At 38.7% G+C, this 16,612-nt stretch overlaps 2 protein-coding genes across 2 annotated transcripts; both read right to left on the bottom strand.

The window, feature by feature from the left end:
• Nucleotides 1–7,056: 7,056 nt before the first annotated feature.
• On the bottom strand, nucleotides 7,057–10,578 carry LOC135769333 (extracellular calcium-sensing receptor-like). The gene is made up of 6 exons (XM_065278670.2): nucleotides 10,349–10,578; nucleotides 9,899–10,196; nucleotides 8,821–9,654; nucleotides 8,481–8,702; nucleotides 8,049–8,172; nucleotides 7,057–7,949 (listed from the first exon to the last, which is right to left on the bottom strand). Exons 1-6 carry the CDS (start codon nucleotides 10,576–10,578, stop codon nucleotides 7,057–7,059), a joined length of 2,601 nt encoding a protein of 866 aa, XP_065134742.2.
• A 2,110-nt stretch (nucleotides 10,579–12,688) lies between these two features.
• LOC135769332 (extracellular calcium-sensing receptor-like) lies at nucleotides 12,689–16,182 on the bottom strand. Its single transcript, XM_065278668.2, has 6 exons — nucleotides 15,956–16,182; nucleotides 15,499–15,796; nucleotides 14,428–15,261; nucleotides 14,083–14,304; nucleotides 13,683–13,806; nucleotides 12,689–13,584 (listed from the first exon to the last, which is right to left on the bottom strand). The coding sequence occupies exons 1-6, from the start codon at nucleotides 16,180–16,182 to the stop codon at nucleotides 12,689–12,691; spliced, it is 2,601 nt and encodes an 866-aa protein (XP_065134740.2).
• Between the last annotated feature and the right edge of the window lie 430 nt (nucleotides 16,183–16,612).

Here is a 16,612-nt window from a genome sequence, read left to right on the forward strand (position 1 = left end):
TCTGTACATATTAACGTAGAATTACCCACTCTGGGCCCTATCTTGCACCCAGCGCAATTGACTTTGTCAGTGACACATGTATCTTTCGTATTTTGCACCGGCGCACAGCGGGTTTTTCCCTCCACAGACGCACGTCGGCAAACTAGGGAATGAACTTGCGCTCCCAGGGCGGTTCAGCGCAAAAAAAGAGGCGTGTTCCGGCGCAAACCATCCCTGATGCTATTTTGCAGTTTCAAAAAACAATTGCGCCACTGACCGGAAAAAAAAAGTTTAAAGTCAGTGGCGCGTTGTGCGTTGTTCATTATGCTATTTTAAGGGCGCATGCTTGACCATAATGTATAGCGTGGACAACGCGCACACACTTTGCATCTAATCTACACAGATGCAACAGTTATTTTTGCAAATCATAAATTGTTACACTTAAAAATATTAATACACGAGATAAGGGGAATCATAGTGGTGAGCATTGTGGTGATAGTTTTTATCTATTGTGTGGCTGCGTTAAAAAATTCTCATGCAAATAACGATTAAAATATTTTCATAAGTTTGTTGTGTGGCTGTATTACGTTTATTTTATGTAAATAATAATTAAAATGTTTTCATAAGAAACCTTAATGTATATGAACTTGATTTGTAAGAGTACTTTGGGGTTGGACCTTGCTTGCGTTTCTTGGGTCCGATTTCAAAGCCCCCAAACCCTTTCAGCGATGAGGGTGGACGCAGCGATGTCCTCTGCTGGCGTCTGTGTAGAGGCAGACTCACCTCCCGTTACACGGCGTGCCCGATTTATGCTGGCAAGCTTGGGATTCCCCCGTCTCCTGACATCATTGTAGCGCTTGGCGCAACGATGGGGATGCCAGCTGATGAGACTGTGGCTATTTCCTCTCACGCCTGTTTAACCTACGCTGATTTGGGCGGGTTTCTCCCATCCCAATACAAAACAAATTCTCTGTCTTTGACTGCTCTTACAAGAACGTGGTTCTCCTCGGCTGTGAACCGCTCATACAAGAACGTGGGTCTCCTCGGCTGTAAACCGCTCCTGGCGTACGCCTGGTAAATCCATCATAATAATAGCAACACGCCATGAAACTTGCACCCTTGCGTTTAAAGGGAATGTTGGATAGCGTTCTGATTGGTTTATTTGACGTTACACCCAAACCACACCTATGAATAATGAACCTACTTCAGACCAACCCCTTATTGATTTGCGCCCGGCGCAAGAATTATTTCTCACGCCGGGAAAATAGCAACAGCGCCCAAGATCCGCCCACAAACTCACTTGCGGGTTGCGCTTCGCACTTGTGTTTCAGATCGTTAAAATAGGGCCCTCTGTCCGCCTGAGCGGGAACAGTTTGAGTCAGAAACGAAGATTACTTCCATGAAAAGTAATTAGTTACTTTTTTGGGGAGTAACTTAGTACTGTAATGCATTACTTTTAAAAGTAACTTTCCCCAACACTGGGAATAATTAATAATAAATTAATAATAAAGCAACTTTATTCATCTGTATTTGAATGTCTAGGTGTGTAAATCGTTTTGGGCATGTCTTTTTTTCAATAAACAATACTGTTTCCCACTTTCTGGAATTGTCTGCAAACACACAATACCAGATTCAAGTTCTGTGTGTTTGTACACAAGGCACAAAACATACTGTAGAGAAGCATTAATATCACTGTAATCACAATGCAATATCAAAATCTACAGTATTCCTCCCTCCCCCCCCTCTCTCTCTCTCTCTCTCTCTCTCTCTCTCTCTCTCTCTCTCTCTCTCTCTCTCTCTCTCTCTCTCTTGGCTATGTGAAAAACCCTGAATGACTTCTTGTTGAACCTTAACCTATTCAGTTTCACAAGAGGAAATTTTATCGGGCCATTTTGTTTCCCCTACCCAGTATTAAATGTCACTAATCCCATCACAGGTGTAAGCTTAATTATAGTGAAATTCAACCCCAAATTGTGATGCAAAACAAATACAGTATACAGGTGAGAATATTCAGGGGAAAAAACAGCAAATGCCTGCTTAAATTTTCTTGTGAAATGATGTTGACTGTAAAAACAAAAAAAGCAAAGGCCTACATACAATATGACATAAGATGGATTGTTATCACCATATGATCAACTGAAATGGAGCACTCACAGAAATGGTTCTTCGGATCTACCACTGATTTCTCCTACAGTACACTTCTTGAGTCGACTGACTGGTCCTGTCTGTATCATCACAGTGTTTTGGATCACCTCTGTTATTCTGAGAAAAAAAAAATTGTTAATATTCTACACGGCTACAGACCTTAAAAAATATATAAGTAAGGTACTGCTTTATTTTGTATCTCAATTTTATATAAAAAAAAAACACTGCAAGGCCTTAGGAGAGAGACGTGTGCTTCTCTTTTAAAAATTTTTTGGGCTGAAAACCATCAACTCAAAAATTTCTTGAACTAACAGTTACTGAAAGCAAACACGAAGTATGGACATTTCATAATTTCAAGGTTTTATATTGCATTAACTAATTTCACCATGGACATTCGAAAATGGATTAAAAAGAAACTACAGCAACTGCCACTACCTCTGGGTCTGAACTTCAAATGAGCAGTGTTGTGCTAATATGTAACGTTAGGTATGCGTTTTTTGTTGTTGTAGTATTGTTCAGAGCTCTGTACGTTGCTAACTACTATAGCTGTAGTTTTTGTGGTTGTATTACAGAGATGTTTGTTTATAACACGTTAAAACTTAATGTACCAAACCTAGGTATTTCCTAGCTGGGGGAATTATATGCATTCATGCGATCGCCCCCTCTGGTATTTTAGACGCCCCCTCATCAGCGCTCGGCTAGCGCCTGCACTGAGTCATGCAGATAGACATAGGACACCGGTTAAAAAGACCACCGTCTAATGTTATGGATAAACTGAAGAAAATTTCACACTGGCACTGTCTCAGACTCAACGACCAGGGGATTTGTTTATGGGTTGTTGACTGACATTGCAATTCTAGACTATTTCAGATTTTGTGATTTACTTTACAAGTTTATCAGAAAGCCCATGATATTGGTTTATTACAAAGGCGATCGAGAAGCTAAAACGCCTCTTAGATCAGCAGTGGCAAGCCATTTAGACAGTTTGTGTTATTCTAGTCCTGTGGACATATTTGTTCATTTTTGGAGGTATTGTCTCCAACATAAATCTCTTTTCTTGGACTACAACAAACACACGGATTGTAGTTAACAGTTTACTTCCTGAAATTGGTGATGTAGACAAATCTATGAGTTATGTACATGAATCAGTGGGAAATCTGGAGCTACAAAAATGTATAGTATGTGGAAAATAATGTGTTTTTTTTTAACCATAAACCACACGAACACATTGTATTATACCAAAATACACAAATTAACTTTGTTTTTTGCAATGAAATAGGTGCTCTTTAATAATCTGTTACGATTTATAAACTGAGGGGACGAATTACAAAACCGTGATTACGGATGTGCGGGTCTTGTTTTATTTTCTTTAAGGGGTGACCTGCCTGGCGCCGTAATGTTTCACTCAAGAAAGGCCCACTTGATAAAACTCACTTTTGAGAAAGAATTGACAAAATGCACAAAATACTTTAATTATAGAAGTACAAGTTAGTTATTTTGTATTGGTAAATTTTCATTACTTTCTCACACTTTTACAGACAATATCTTTCTTAAAGCAATAGTAAATGTGTGGTTAGGATTCACAAAACACACAATTGTAAAACTTTGGTGAATTTGGCTGTTCAAGCAAACTTTACTAATTTTACCTACAATTCAGTCAACTCTGTCGTAACAGCAAGAGCGTCGAGTAGAAACACATCTCGTCCGTTTTTAGGAGTTGTCCGTGCACTTATTTGAGACTCGCGCTGTTGAGTAAGAGAATAAACGCCAGCTTTACAACACCAGCCACCAGGCTTGTTCGCCTTCATGCGGCGCCGCAAGAACCGACAGCCGGATGACGTCAAAGTACGGCGAGAATGATTCAAGAAAACATATTTTGTCTCGCTCTCGCAATACTTTGACGTCATCTGACCGGCTGTGGAATCTTGCGGCGCCGCATGAAGTCGAAAAAGCTTATTATCTTCATCGCAGCGCATATCAGCCAGTGGGGAACCTTCAGGGCCTTCTACGCCTTCAGAGAAGGCCTAAAAAAATTTATAAAAAGATTTTTTATAATAATAATACAAATAAATAATATAGTATTCAATAAAAATATGTTTTTACATTTTAAAATTTCTATTTAATTCAATTTAATACAATACATGTAATATATTTTCTCTCATCTGTTCTAACGTTAAGCTTACTGTCAAGTTCATGTCATGAAAACATCTAATCCAATCAGAATCGTCTGTCTCTATTAAGGCCCGGTTATCTGGCTCATTCATTGGTTAGGACTTCATGAATCCCAGGGAAGGCCAAGCTATGTGTTTTGGTGTGGAGAGTGACGGGCAAATCGACCAATCAAGTTTTGATTTCAAGGGGGCGGGTAAAAAACAAAACATTGTAAGCCTTCATGAAGTCCTAAGCATGCAACAAAATGGATGCAGGCAGCCTTTGAACACCAAAGACGAGGATCATAGACCGTTAATATTAATACAGTCTAATGGCCCGAATCTCTGCGGTGAGAGTGGTTGAGGTAAATGGCGGAAAACGTGATTGACGTTGTGGTTAGCTTGATAGGGCTGAGGTAAAAACGAAATTACTTAAGCGCGTACTCGTGAAGAGCACAGCCGGGAGAAGCGCGTGCAGAGGAGACTGTGCATATGAAGCAAACACGAGTAAAATAAAGTGTTTAATTATAATTTTACTTCCTGACAGTTTCACTTGTTACGTGAGGATAGTAATGACTGACAGACGATGCCGAATTACATACAATATAATTTCCTAACTAAATCTGAGAGAATGCGAAAACATTCAAATATTTTTTTCCCCGCTATACTCGATGGGCAGGGCGGAGATACATTTTGGTAGCCCTCGGGGCTCGGGCTAGAGATTTTGCGAGCCCTGGATATCTTATAACAACAGTTATAAGCCACAAGGAGGTGCACTGAGAACGCAGGGTGCTATATTTCCCCTTATGAAAAAGGCTAACAAGGTATCCTACAGCTAAATATATATTTCCAAAAAATAAAAAATAAATTAAAGAACATAATTTAAGCTTGTTAAATGCAAATTTACAGAGCCCCTGTCATTACAGAGCAGCAGAGTCTGTATTTGTGTTTATCAGTTAGATTAAAGTAAATTTAAACTTTAAAACTGCATTTAAAGGCAGACAATGCCCATTCTGTAATTTAACTTTGCGTGCTCAGAATTTTTACACGTTCACTGTATGATTTAACGAAATACGAATAGCCTAGTATTATGGATGGAGAGGCATTTGCACTTCATTGCATATTTTGAAGGCCCAGCTGAAGTACCCACGGTTCGCCACTGATATCAGCACATGACATCATGATTACGTGAGTGATTCCAAGAGCGGCATAGACAGTAGGCTTGTTTGAGATGCAGCTTGCCTCGCCTGAAATATAGGCGAGAGTAGCCGGCTGCAGTGAGGGGAGGAGTGAAAAAAGTGGAGGCAAGCCGGACGCTTCATGAATCTCGCAGTGTTGTTGACTGCAAACGTCACCAATGGAAGAGATCGCGTTCGCGTATTTTTTCGCGGATTAAATAGATGCAACTGAAATACCAACAAATGCATTAACATTAAGATGTGTATCAGGAGAATTAACAAAGCTGAACTGTTCATTATTGGAAAAGGCTTCTTAGTAAATTTTGGGATGTAATCTAAGTCTAGACGTAATACAAATTCGTTTCTGTGTGAAATATAAACAGCACACTGTACAAATACAACACCAATACAAAAGTTTAAAGGAATTTATTAATAATATAAATGTCATAAGTCAAGAACAAGTTGAATAAATTTAAAAACTACTACAGGAAGTGGAGTTTTTAGAATTAAAAAGTCATCAGCTGACATTCCCGGGCAAATCAGCATTAAGCTGTGTCGTCAGCAAGTCTTTTCCCATTGTGCTTTTCGTCATAGCAGTCGGTGGAGAGCAACTGCGCTCGGCTGTAGAATCCGACGAGCCCGCCTCTCCATCGCGAGAGTTATTTTGTACACGTCAGCGTGACATCAGAGCAAGTCGGACGTAAGTCGGACACTTTTCTAACCGGAATGCATCTTGCGCTGATCACCGAAGATCGATTCTGCGCAGAATTTGCTTATCTCAAACAAGCCTAGTGTATATATTTCTGCAAGAGCGGTAGGCTTTTGAATAGCTCTCGCGGAACTTTGATGTCATAGTCCGATTGGTCTTGTGCAGTGCTGCATCCAGTCGAGCACATATTGAAAACTGTGCGCACCATGACGTCCGTTCCGTGACTGTTCAGGATGAATACAGATGCCTCGTAATATTTATTCGTTTATTTAAAAACTTCATTAAGCCTGGTTTATTTAAGTTAACATTTGCAAGTGAAAAGCATATTACAACAATTTACGATTAACTTAGAATTATAGTCAACTTTATAATCGTTAATATTCTGAAATATTAAAGGTGAAAAATGCAACTGGCCTTTAAAAATAAATTTACACATTTTACGCATAAAAATATTTTCTTAATCTTTCATTAATTTTATTTTTCTGCCAATTTCTGTGCATTTGTCTTTAAACTGTAAATCTGTAACTCTAACCTACAAGTAGAAAAAAGTTAAATAAATAATATGTGATGTTTTCTATGTAAAATCATCTTACATAATGTAAAGAACATTCTGTGAAAATACAACCTTGATATTATTTAATAATGACTAAGGTCATGCCATGACTGAAATGAAAGTGAAATTAATGATTGAAATGAAATTGGATTTCACAGGCAGTGTCACCACCAATAGTGAATAATAACAACAACAAAACCGGAAAGTTGGAAAGTTTAATAAACTAAAGTTGCTCAAGTTACATTTTGTTGTCAAGTGACAAATGTCAAGTGAAAAAAATTTCACACACACATACAACTAGTATGGTAAAGACTGCTACTTTAAGTGTTTATGGTATGAGTACTATTTCATCATTTTCTTTTTGTCATTTTTTTCAGGTTTCAGTAATACAATATAACATTTAGGTGCAAATATACACAGCAGGAGAGCAAAGGCAGAAGCTAGAATGGCAAATACATGGACAGCAACCATATACTTTCCATGTGTGCTCACATAAACTGGAATGAAGGTGATCCACACCGCAAAAAATATAAACATGCTGAATGTGATAAATTTAGCCTCATTAAAGTTATCAGGTAGTTTTCTGGCTAAAAATGCCATTAAGAAACACAGGCAGGCAAGGACGCCAATATATCCTAGCACACACCAAAATCCAACTTCAGATCCTACAGCACATTCGACAATTAAAGTTGCACTCATAAACTTGGTGTTAAGTGAAGCAAAAGGGGGCTTTGTTGTTAACCAGATGATGCAAATAAGTGCTTGCACACAAGTGCACAGAATTACACTTGATCTTTGTTTAGCAGGACCAAACCACTTCATGACATTACTGCCTGGGAGGGTGGCCCTAAAAGCCATTAAAACAACCACAGTTTTTGCCAGGATGCATGAGATACAAAGGGCAAAACTGATTCCAAAGGCTGGGTACCGAATCCGGCATAACCAATCAGTGGGCTTCCCTATAAATGTGAGACTTATCAGAAAGCATGCACAGAGGAACAACAGGAGAAGGAAACTTAGCTCCATATTATTTCCTCGTATGACCGGAGTTTTCCTGTACATTATAAACACACCAAGCACTGCTAATGTTGCACAGGCCCCGAATGCTGACACTACCCATAAAACCATTCCCAATGGCTCCAAAAAGGACAAAAACTCTACAGTTTTGGGAATGCATTGGTCTTGAGCTTGGTTTGGCCATGTCTCCTTTGAACATGTCAGGCACTCAATTGAGTCTGTGAAAACATTGGGAAAGGGGAACACATGACACCAATTTTCCCTTTTTTTTTTATTCATAAATAATATAAAATGTGGAGCTGTAATTAAATCCACACCTGTTTGATTACTGATTTCTCCTTCAGCACATGGTATACAGTCAAAGCAGCAGAGTGGCTTTCCCTTTTGCCGGGCCTTCCTGAAGCCTGGCAGGCAACTTTTACTGCACAATGATTCTGGGGCCTGATAACCACAGCAGACGTAGCAGTAGAGGAGTACTACAGTACATAATCTAAACTCTAATTAATAAAAAATTATTTACTTGATTACAGTGCTAAAAACTTTCTATGCACAATTGTTAACATTATTCATTAAGTTGTAACAGATACTTGATATGTCTAATGCAAAATGTAATAAGCATAACTGACATCACATTTCCATTTAAACTTACAGAATTGGATATTGCTTAGTTTACACATAAACATTAGATGAAGTTGTATGAAAAGCAAAAAAAGCAAGCAGTATCTGGTGATGAGTGGGATGGCACACACCTTCTCTCCTCTGTGCCACATAATTATTGGCTCATCTATTACCAGGTCTTTGTCCTCATCGAGGGAAGCATCATAGAAGCCCACCCTCACCAGCTGAAGGGAACCATCAGGGGCTCTTTGCCAGTTTATCAGATCATAGGATGCAATCGGGTCACCATTGCCATCAAATCGAACCTCTTCTCCTAATGTTGTGAAATTTGTTTGTTTCATGTAGTGCAAGAGCTTGGATGAAGGTTAAGTAAAATGATGATTTAAAGAAGTAATTTAAATAAATAAATGTAAAAATGTATAGATCTGTTTCACACAAAGCTAAATGTAAACATTATAAAGTAACACACACCTGCCATGGCAGAATGTGATACAGACTCCCACATGTCCCATTCTGAAAAGGGCCCTTTCCTGGGACGCATTTGTTCATATCATGTAGTGCATGTGCTATAAGATACACAGCTTTGTAAACATTGTAAGAGACTCTGAGTTGTGAAACGTCTAAATAAGGGGTGTACACATCAGCCAGGCTCTCACTGCCATTGCAGGGTGGCCAGTTCTGTATTGTTTCTCCATGTACATGAGTATTTAAAGATCCATTCATGCGACAGTGGAAAGTCTCTTCCCATAACTCAGAAAGGAAATGGGATGTTTGTGCAATTGAAACACTTACTGTCCTCAGGTAACTACCAAGATGTGGAATTTCAGCCCTTCGTATGGCAAACCCCAAAGTTCCCTTTAACAAATCACCAAAACTGTCCCATAGTGCTTGGGATGTGGCCCAGGCTTCACTAGCAATCCACTGAAGATGTGTAACATTTTGTCTTCTGCATTCTGTTAGGATGCTATGCAGATCTGATTCCACAGAGAAGTTTAGTATGACTGTGGCAGAAGAGGCTTTTAAAATGTTCACAAGCTCCTCAACGGCATCTTTAATGGGAGCAACAGGATAAAAGTGGACATAAGCAGGACAAATATTAAATCTTTCTGACTCTTTCAGGAAGAGCTGGACGGCAAAGCGAGCATAGTCATTATTCACACCGATCACCCCGATCCATGTCCACTGAAAATAATGGAAAAGTTTAACTAAAGCTTTTATCTGAAAAACATCACTTGGCATTGTGCGCATGAATGTTGGAAACTCTCTCTTGTTACTGAGACAGGAACAGGATGCAAAGTAGCTCACCTGAAATAAATTAGACAGCACAACATTTTAGTAAGGTTAAAACTGCACCTATTAAACTTTAAAGTAACTCTCAATCTGTTATCTGTAATGGTTGCAATTAACAAAATAATACACAGTATATTATATAAAAATATGCTAAATTGCAGAGTTGCACAGTGTTTATTTTATGCATAAGTCTACATAATAATGTAACCATATTAATGCATCACAGCCACTATAACACAAAGAAACAATGTTAATTTACCAAAGGTATTTTGTAAGATCCTAGAGTTCTTAAAACAGCCATGGATATTCCTGATTCAGCGTCTCCCACTATTACAGGACTGGGTTGTTTTTCTGTGTCTTCACAGCTTTGTCCACCGCCTTTCTCTGGCTGTCCATTGACCAGTAGAAGAGATCTCTTTACAGATACAGGTATGTCATCACAGCTGTCTCTGATGTGGTAGCCCAGAGACACATCTGGTAAGAGGTCCTGCCGCTGGTTTATTTCTTTTACAGCAAAGATCATCGTCTGCATCCACCTTAGGGCTCGAGGGGTAAAGCTGCAAGAGATTTTACAAACACTGGTATAGAAGATATTACATAACTGCAACACAACAAAGAAAAACATGCAACCAGATAAAATTACAATTTACAAACAACTCTTTCTGTTTTGTTTACACAACATCTGTCAGAAGATTAAACTGTAACACACAATTTATACTCTGTTGGCATGGGTTTGGTCCTAAATGATAAATCAGATGATGATACAGGACTGAAATGCAAAGGAAAAAGCCCCCCCAAAACAACATCTCCCTTTTGGTAAAAACTGAGAGTATCCTCATCTCCCTGATACATGCACTTGTCTTTGCTTTTAGATTGACTCTGCACACCAGTAGATGGCAGAAGGCAAAATGTGAGCAGAGTTGCATAGAGCCGTGCCATAACTGACACAGACAAATGTAACTGGTGCATGGGGACAGAATATATAGGAAATCTGTGATTGAGGGATGACGTTAACTTTCATGGGGAATCTCACAAACCAATAACATAGCAATTGGTATTTGTTATGTCTGTTCATGAAGACTACAGTCACAGTTTCAGATTTTGTTTTTGATAAAGTTGATAAGGTGATGTTGTTATGATATTTAAATGACTACCACAACATCTAGCTTCTCATCACAGCATTTTATTTTAAAGTTGCATGTATGTTAAAATGAATTTAATAGTGTTTAATTCCCGGCAACCCACTTGCTGAAAAAATGTATACCTTTAATAAAGTGTAAGTCACTTTGATTTAAAGTGTTAGGGATTAATGGTTTGCAGGTTACTTTAGATAAAACAAATGTAGAACTGAACAGCTTTTTTTGACTGGTCAGTTTTTTTGGAAGTCACAACCAACAGATTATCACGCTTTGATGCATTCAGGGTGGCATAATGCAGCAGAACAGAACCGAGTGATCTGTTATATACAGTGGAAATGACCCACAAGGCTTCTGTTAAAGCACAATAACTGCTCATGCTACCATGAATTTAATTAGTTTTATTCATCTGACTGTTAAAGATATCATGTAATGTTTATATGTGTGAAATTCTGTTTTAGTCAATGAAAGGGAAGTGTTTGCCCTTAAAAGACTTTCAAAGTCATCTTATGATATTTCTGGTCTCTGAGCTTCTAATTTTATAACTGATTAAATCATCTTTTGTTTTTATTCACTGGATTTGTAGCAAAGCATATAGCTATGACAATATAATTGTTAAGTCAAATTTTTTTCTACAAATATGAAGTAGGATATTTTTATTTGATATTTTATTTTATTTAACTTGTTTATAGTTGATTGAGTTGCTACATTCTGAGCTGTATGTACTGCTTGTCACATGTACTGATTTCAATACCAACCTGGTCTCAAGTCGAACATGCTCAAGCTGATACAAATGCAAATTCAAATTCTGAAGATCATTATATTGAAACCTTTTTGACTGTATTTCATGTGTGCATTATTCATTCATTAGCTGGCCAACCTAAGTAAATTATGCTTTGAACTAATTGATAAGCTTCTACAAAAATGCTTATTTGGGCATAAATTGCCACACTGCTATTACTAGTGTAATAATAATACAGTAATAACAGGAACAGCGAAGTGTGTTTAGAAAAGCAAAGTTTAATAAACAACCAAACATATTAAGATGTAAGGGACTTTAATGGGTGCATTTCAAAGAGGAAAGCATTCAATTTGTATAAAGCTGTATGTGTGTGTGTGTGTGTACCTGGTAATTATCACGTTGTGGGGACCAATTGTCCCCACAAAGATAGGAATACCAGTGTTTTTGTGACCTTGTGGGGACATTTTGATGTCCCCATGAGGAAACAAGCTTATAAATCAAACAAGATGATGTTTCTTGAGAGTGTGAAGTAGCAGAATGGTTTCTGTGATGGTTGGGGTTAGGGAATGGGGCAGGTAAGGGGAATAGAATATACAGTTTGTATGGTATAAAATGCATTACGTCTATGGAATGTCCCCACAAAACATGGAAACCAGAATGTGTGTGTGTGTGTGTGTGTGTGTGTGTGTGTGTGTGTGTGTGTGTGTGTGTGTGTGTGTGTGTGTGTGTGTGTGTGTGTGTGTGTGTGTGTGTGTGTGTGTGTGTGTGCGTGTGTGTGTGTACCTGGTAATTATCACGTTGTGGGGACCAATTGTCCCCACAAAGATAGGAATACCAGTGTTTTTGTGACCTTGTGGGGACATTTTGATGTCCCCATGAGGAAACAAGCTTATAAATCAAACAGGATGATGTTTATTGAAAATCTAAGGTACAAGAAAGGTTTTTGTGATGGTTGGGGTTAGGGAATGGGGTAGGTAAGGGGAATAGAATATACAGTTTGTATGGTATAAAATGCATTACGTCTATGGAATGTCCCCACAAAACATGGAAACCAGAATGTGTGTGTGTGTGTGTGTGTGTGTGTGTGTGCGTGCGTGCGCGCGCGCGCGCGCATGCGAGAGAGAGAGAGAGAGAGAGAGAGAGAGAGAGAGAGAGAGAGAGAGAGAGAGAGCTATTTCTTCATCATAATCCTTCTGTCATTTTTTTCAGGTTGCAGTAATACAATATAACATTTAGGTGCAAATATACACAGCAAGAGAGCAAAGGCAGAAGCTAGAATGGCAAATACATGGACAGCAACCATATACTTTCCACGTGTGCTCACATAAACTGGAATGAAAGTGATCCACACAGCAAAAAATATAATCATGCTGAAGGTTATAAATTTAGCCTCATTAAAGTTATCTGGTAGTTTTCTGGCTAAAAATGCCATTAAGAAACACAGGCAGGCAAGGACGCCAATATATCCTAGCACACACCAAAATCCAACTTCAGATCCTACAGCACATTCGACAATTAAAGTTGCACTCATAAACTTGGTGTTAAGTGAAGCAAAAGGGGGCTTTGTTGTTAACCATATGATGCAAATAAGTGCTTGCACACAAGTGCACAGGATTACACTTGATCTTTGTTTAGCAGGACCAAACCACTTCATGACATTACTGCCAGGGAGGGTGGCCCTAAAAGCCATTAAAACAACCACAGTTTTTGCCAGGATGCAAGAGATACAGAGAGCAAAACTAATTCCGAAGGCTGGATACCGAATCCGGCATAACCAATCAGTGGGCTTCCCTATAAATGTGAGACTTATCAGAAAGCATGCACAGAGGAACAACAGGAGAAGGAAACTTAGCTCCATATTATTTCCTCGTATGACCGGAGTTTTCCTGTACATTATAAACACACCAAGCACTGCTAATGTTGCACAGGCCCCGAATGCTGACACTACCCATAAAACCATTCCCAATGGCTCCAAAAAGGACAAAAACTCTACAGTTTTGGGAATGCATTGGTCTTGAGCTTGGTTTGGCCATGTCTCCTTTGAACATGTCAGGCACTTAATTGAGTCTGTGAAAACATTGGGAAAGGGGAACACATGACACCAATTTTCCCTTTTTTTTTATTCATAAATAATATAAAATGTGGAGCTGTAATTAAATCCACACCTGTTTGATTACTGATTTCTCCTTCAGCACATGGTATACAGTCAAAGCAGCAGAGTGGCTTTCCCTTTTGCCGGGCCTTCCTGAAGCCTGGCAGGCAACTTTTACTGCACAATGATTCTGGGGCCTGATAACCACAGCAGAGGAAGCAGTGGAGAAAATAAGTGACATCCTAAATTAATGTTTTAATTAATTGTACAACTAAAATGTAAGATGTTGCTTTGTTTTCTGAATAATGCCGTTTCAAATTACAAACACATTTTAATTTGCATTTGTTTAATACAGAGTTTAAAATTATTTTTTAAAACTGGATTCTGCATAGTTCAGTCTTAAACATTAGGTATAGTCCAAAGAAAAGGAACCAAAACAAGCAGTATCTGGTGATGAGTGGGATGGCACACACCTTCTCTCCTCTGTGCCACATAATTATTGGCTCATCTATTACCAGGTCTTTGTCCTCATCGAGGGAAGCATCATAGAAGCCCACCCTTACCAGCTGAAGGGAACCATCGGGGGCTCTGTGCCAATTCATCAGATCATAGGATGCAATCGGGTCACCATTGCCATCAAATCGAACCTCTTCTCCTAATGTTGTGAAATTTGTACGCTTCATGTAGTAAAGGAGCTTGGGATACAGAATGATATAAATAAAGCAAACACATTAAAATGCATGAATCTATTTTTCTAAGAAATTATAGATGCTATCAATAAAAGATACTAAGAAGATGTACAACAGGAAGTAACACACCTGCCATGGCAGAATGTGATACAGACTCCCACATGTCCCATTCTGAAAAGGGCCCTTTCCTGGGACACACATGTTCATATCATGTAGTGCATGAGCTATAAGATACACAGCTTTGTAAACATTGTAAGAAACTCTGAGTTGTGAAACATCTGAATAAGGGGTGTACACATCATCCAGGCTCTCACTGCCATTGCAGGGTGGCCAGTTCTGTATTGTTTCTCCATGTACATGAGTATTTAAAGATCCATTCATGCGACAGCGAAAAGTCTCTTCCCAAAACTCAGAAAGAAAATGGGATGTTTGTGCAACTGAAACACTTACTGTCCTCAGGTAACTACCAAAATGTGGAATGTCAGCCCTTCGTATGGCAAACCCCAAAGTTCCCTTTAACAAATCACCAAAACTGTCCCATAGTGCTTGGGATGTGGCCCAGGCTTCACTAGCAATCCACTGAAGATGTGTAACATTTTGTCGTCTACATTCTTTAAGGATACCATGCATTTCAGATTCTCCAGAGAAGTTTAGTATGACTGTTGCAGAAGAGGCTTTTAAAATGTTCACAAGCTCCTCAACTGCATCTTGAACAAGCGCAACAGGATAAAAGTGGACATAAGCAGGACAAATTTTGAATCTTTCCGACTCTTTAAGGAAGAGCTGGATGGCAAAGCGAGCATAATCTGATTCCACACCGATCACCCCGACCCATGTCCACTGAAAATAATAGACAAGTTTTACTAAAGCCTTTATCTGAAAAACATCACTTGGCATTGTGCGCATGAATGTTGGAAACTCTCTCTTGTTACTGAGACAGGAACAGGATGCAAAGTAGCTCACCTGAAATAAATTAGACAGCACAACATTTTAGTAAGGTTAAAACTGCACCTAATAAACTTCAAGGCAACTCTCGACCTGTTTTTTTCTGCCATGATGTTTACAACTATCAAAATAATATCTATTTGTTAAAAAATGCAAGAGTTGCAGTGTTTATTTTATGCATAAGTGAACATAATAATAATGTAATCATGGATTACAGCCTCTATAACAAAGACAAATAATGTTACATTTTTTTACCACAGGTATTTTGAAAGATCCTAGAGTTCTTAAAACAGCCATGGATATTCCTGATGCAGCGTCTCCCACTATTACAGGACTGGGTTGTTTTTCTGTGTCTTCACAGCTTTGCCCTTTGCCTTTCTCTGGCTGTCCATTGACCAGTAGAAGAGATCTCTTTACAGATACGGGTATGTCATCACAGCTGTCTCTGATGTGGTAGCCCAGAGACACATTTGGCAAGAGGTCCTGCCGCTGGTTGATTTCTTTAACAGCAAAGATCATCGTCTGCATCCACCTTAGTGCTCGAGAAGTAAAGCTAAAACAGATTTCACAAAAAATCTTATTAATAGCATTACATACCATAGCTGTAGGCCTAAAACAACAAAGTATTACAAATTAACTCATGAACAGAAATATCGATAATACAATTTCAATTATTCATAAACATCAATTAGAAGATTAAACTATGACACACAATTTATATTCTGTTGGCTTAGGTTTGGTCTTGAAGGCAGAAACTGATGCTTTAGGACTGGAATGTAAAGGAAAAAGCCCCCCTAAAATGACATCTCCACCCTGATAAAAGCTGTGAATATCTTCATCGCCCTGATAAATACACATGTCCTTGCTTTTAGATTGACTCTGCACACCAATAGACAGCAGAGGGCAAAATGTGAGCAGAGTTGCATAGAGCCGTGCCATAACTGACACAGACAAATACAACTGGTGGTTACAAAATATATAGACAATCTACGACTGAGGGAGGGTCTTATTATTGTATCACATACAGTAGAAACAAATAATCCAACCAAATAATTCCCAATCCTGCTGTCAATGTTAAACCCATTGCAGATCAAAGATCGTGGGCGGCCTCGCAAATGTAAGCTGATCGTTATTGTTTACTTATTTAAAGGGGACAGAGAATGAAAAACTATTTTTACTTTGTCTTTGTTGAATAATGGTAGTCTACCCGCATTAACGAACATAAAAAAAAGTGCTAGACATGCTTAACATCTCAGTCTCATAGAAATTCCTCTTTTAGAAATGTCAGCCAGAAAACGGCCCAATCTGAAAAACTGATGCTTATGACATCACAGGCATCTAACTGCCCCTCCACTTTAAAATAATTGGC

This window comes from Paramisgurnus dabryanus, chromosome 9 (genome assembly GCF_030506205.2).
Source record: "Paramisgurnus dabryanus chromosome 9, PD_genome_1.1, whole genome shotgun sequence".
NCBI classification, from domain to species: Eukaryota; Metazoa; Chordata; class Actinopteri; order Cypriniformes; family Cobitidae; genus Paramisgurnus; species Paramisgurnus dabryanus.

Coding starts and splice junctions, on each gene's coding strand:
- LOC135769333 (XM_065278670.2), bottom strand. CDS start 10,578: ATGGCACGGCTCTATGCAACTCTGCTCACATTTTGCCTTCTGCCATCT. Junction 9,655..9,898: donor GATCTTACAAAATACCTTTG/GTAAATTAACAT, acceptor AATTTATTTCAG/GTGAGCTACTTTGCATCCTG. Junction 8,173..8,480: donor TGTGGCACAGAGGAGAGAAG/GTGTGTGCCATC, acceptor TGTGGTTATCAG/GCCCCAGAATCATTGTGCAG.
- LOC135769332 (XM_065278668.2), bottom strand. CDS start 16,182: ATGGCACGGCTCTATGCAACTCTGCTCACATTTTGCCCTCTGCTGTCT. Junction 15,797..15,955: donor AAGCCAACAGAATATAAATT/GTGTGTCATAGT, acceptor AATCTGTTTTAG/CTTTACTTCTCGAGCACTAA. Junction 13,585..13,682: donor AGAAATCAGTAATCAAACAG/GTGTGGATTTAA, acceptor ATGTTTTCACAG/ACTCAATTAAGTGCCTGACA.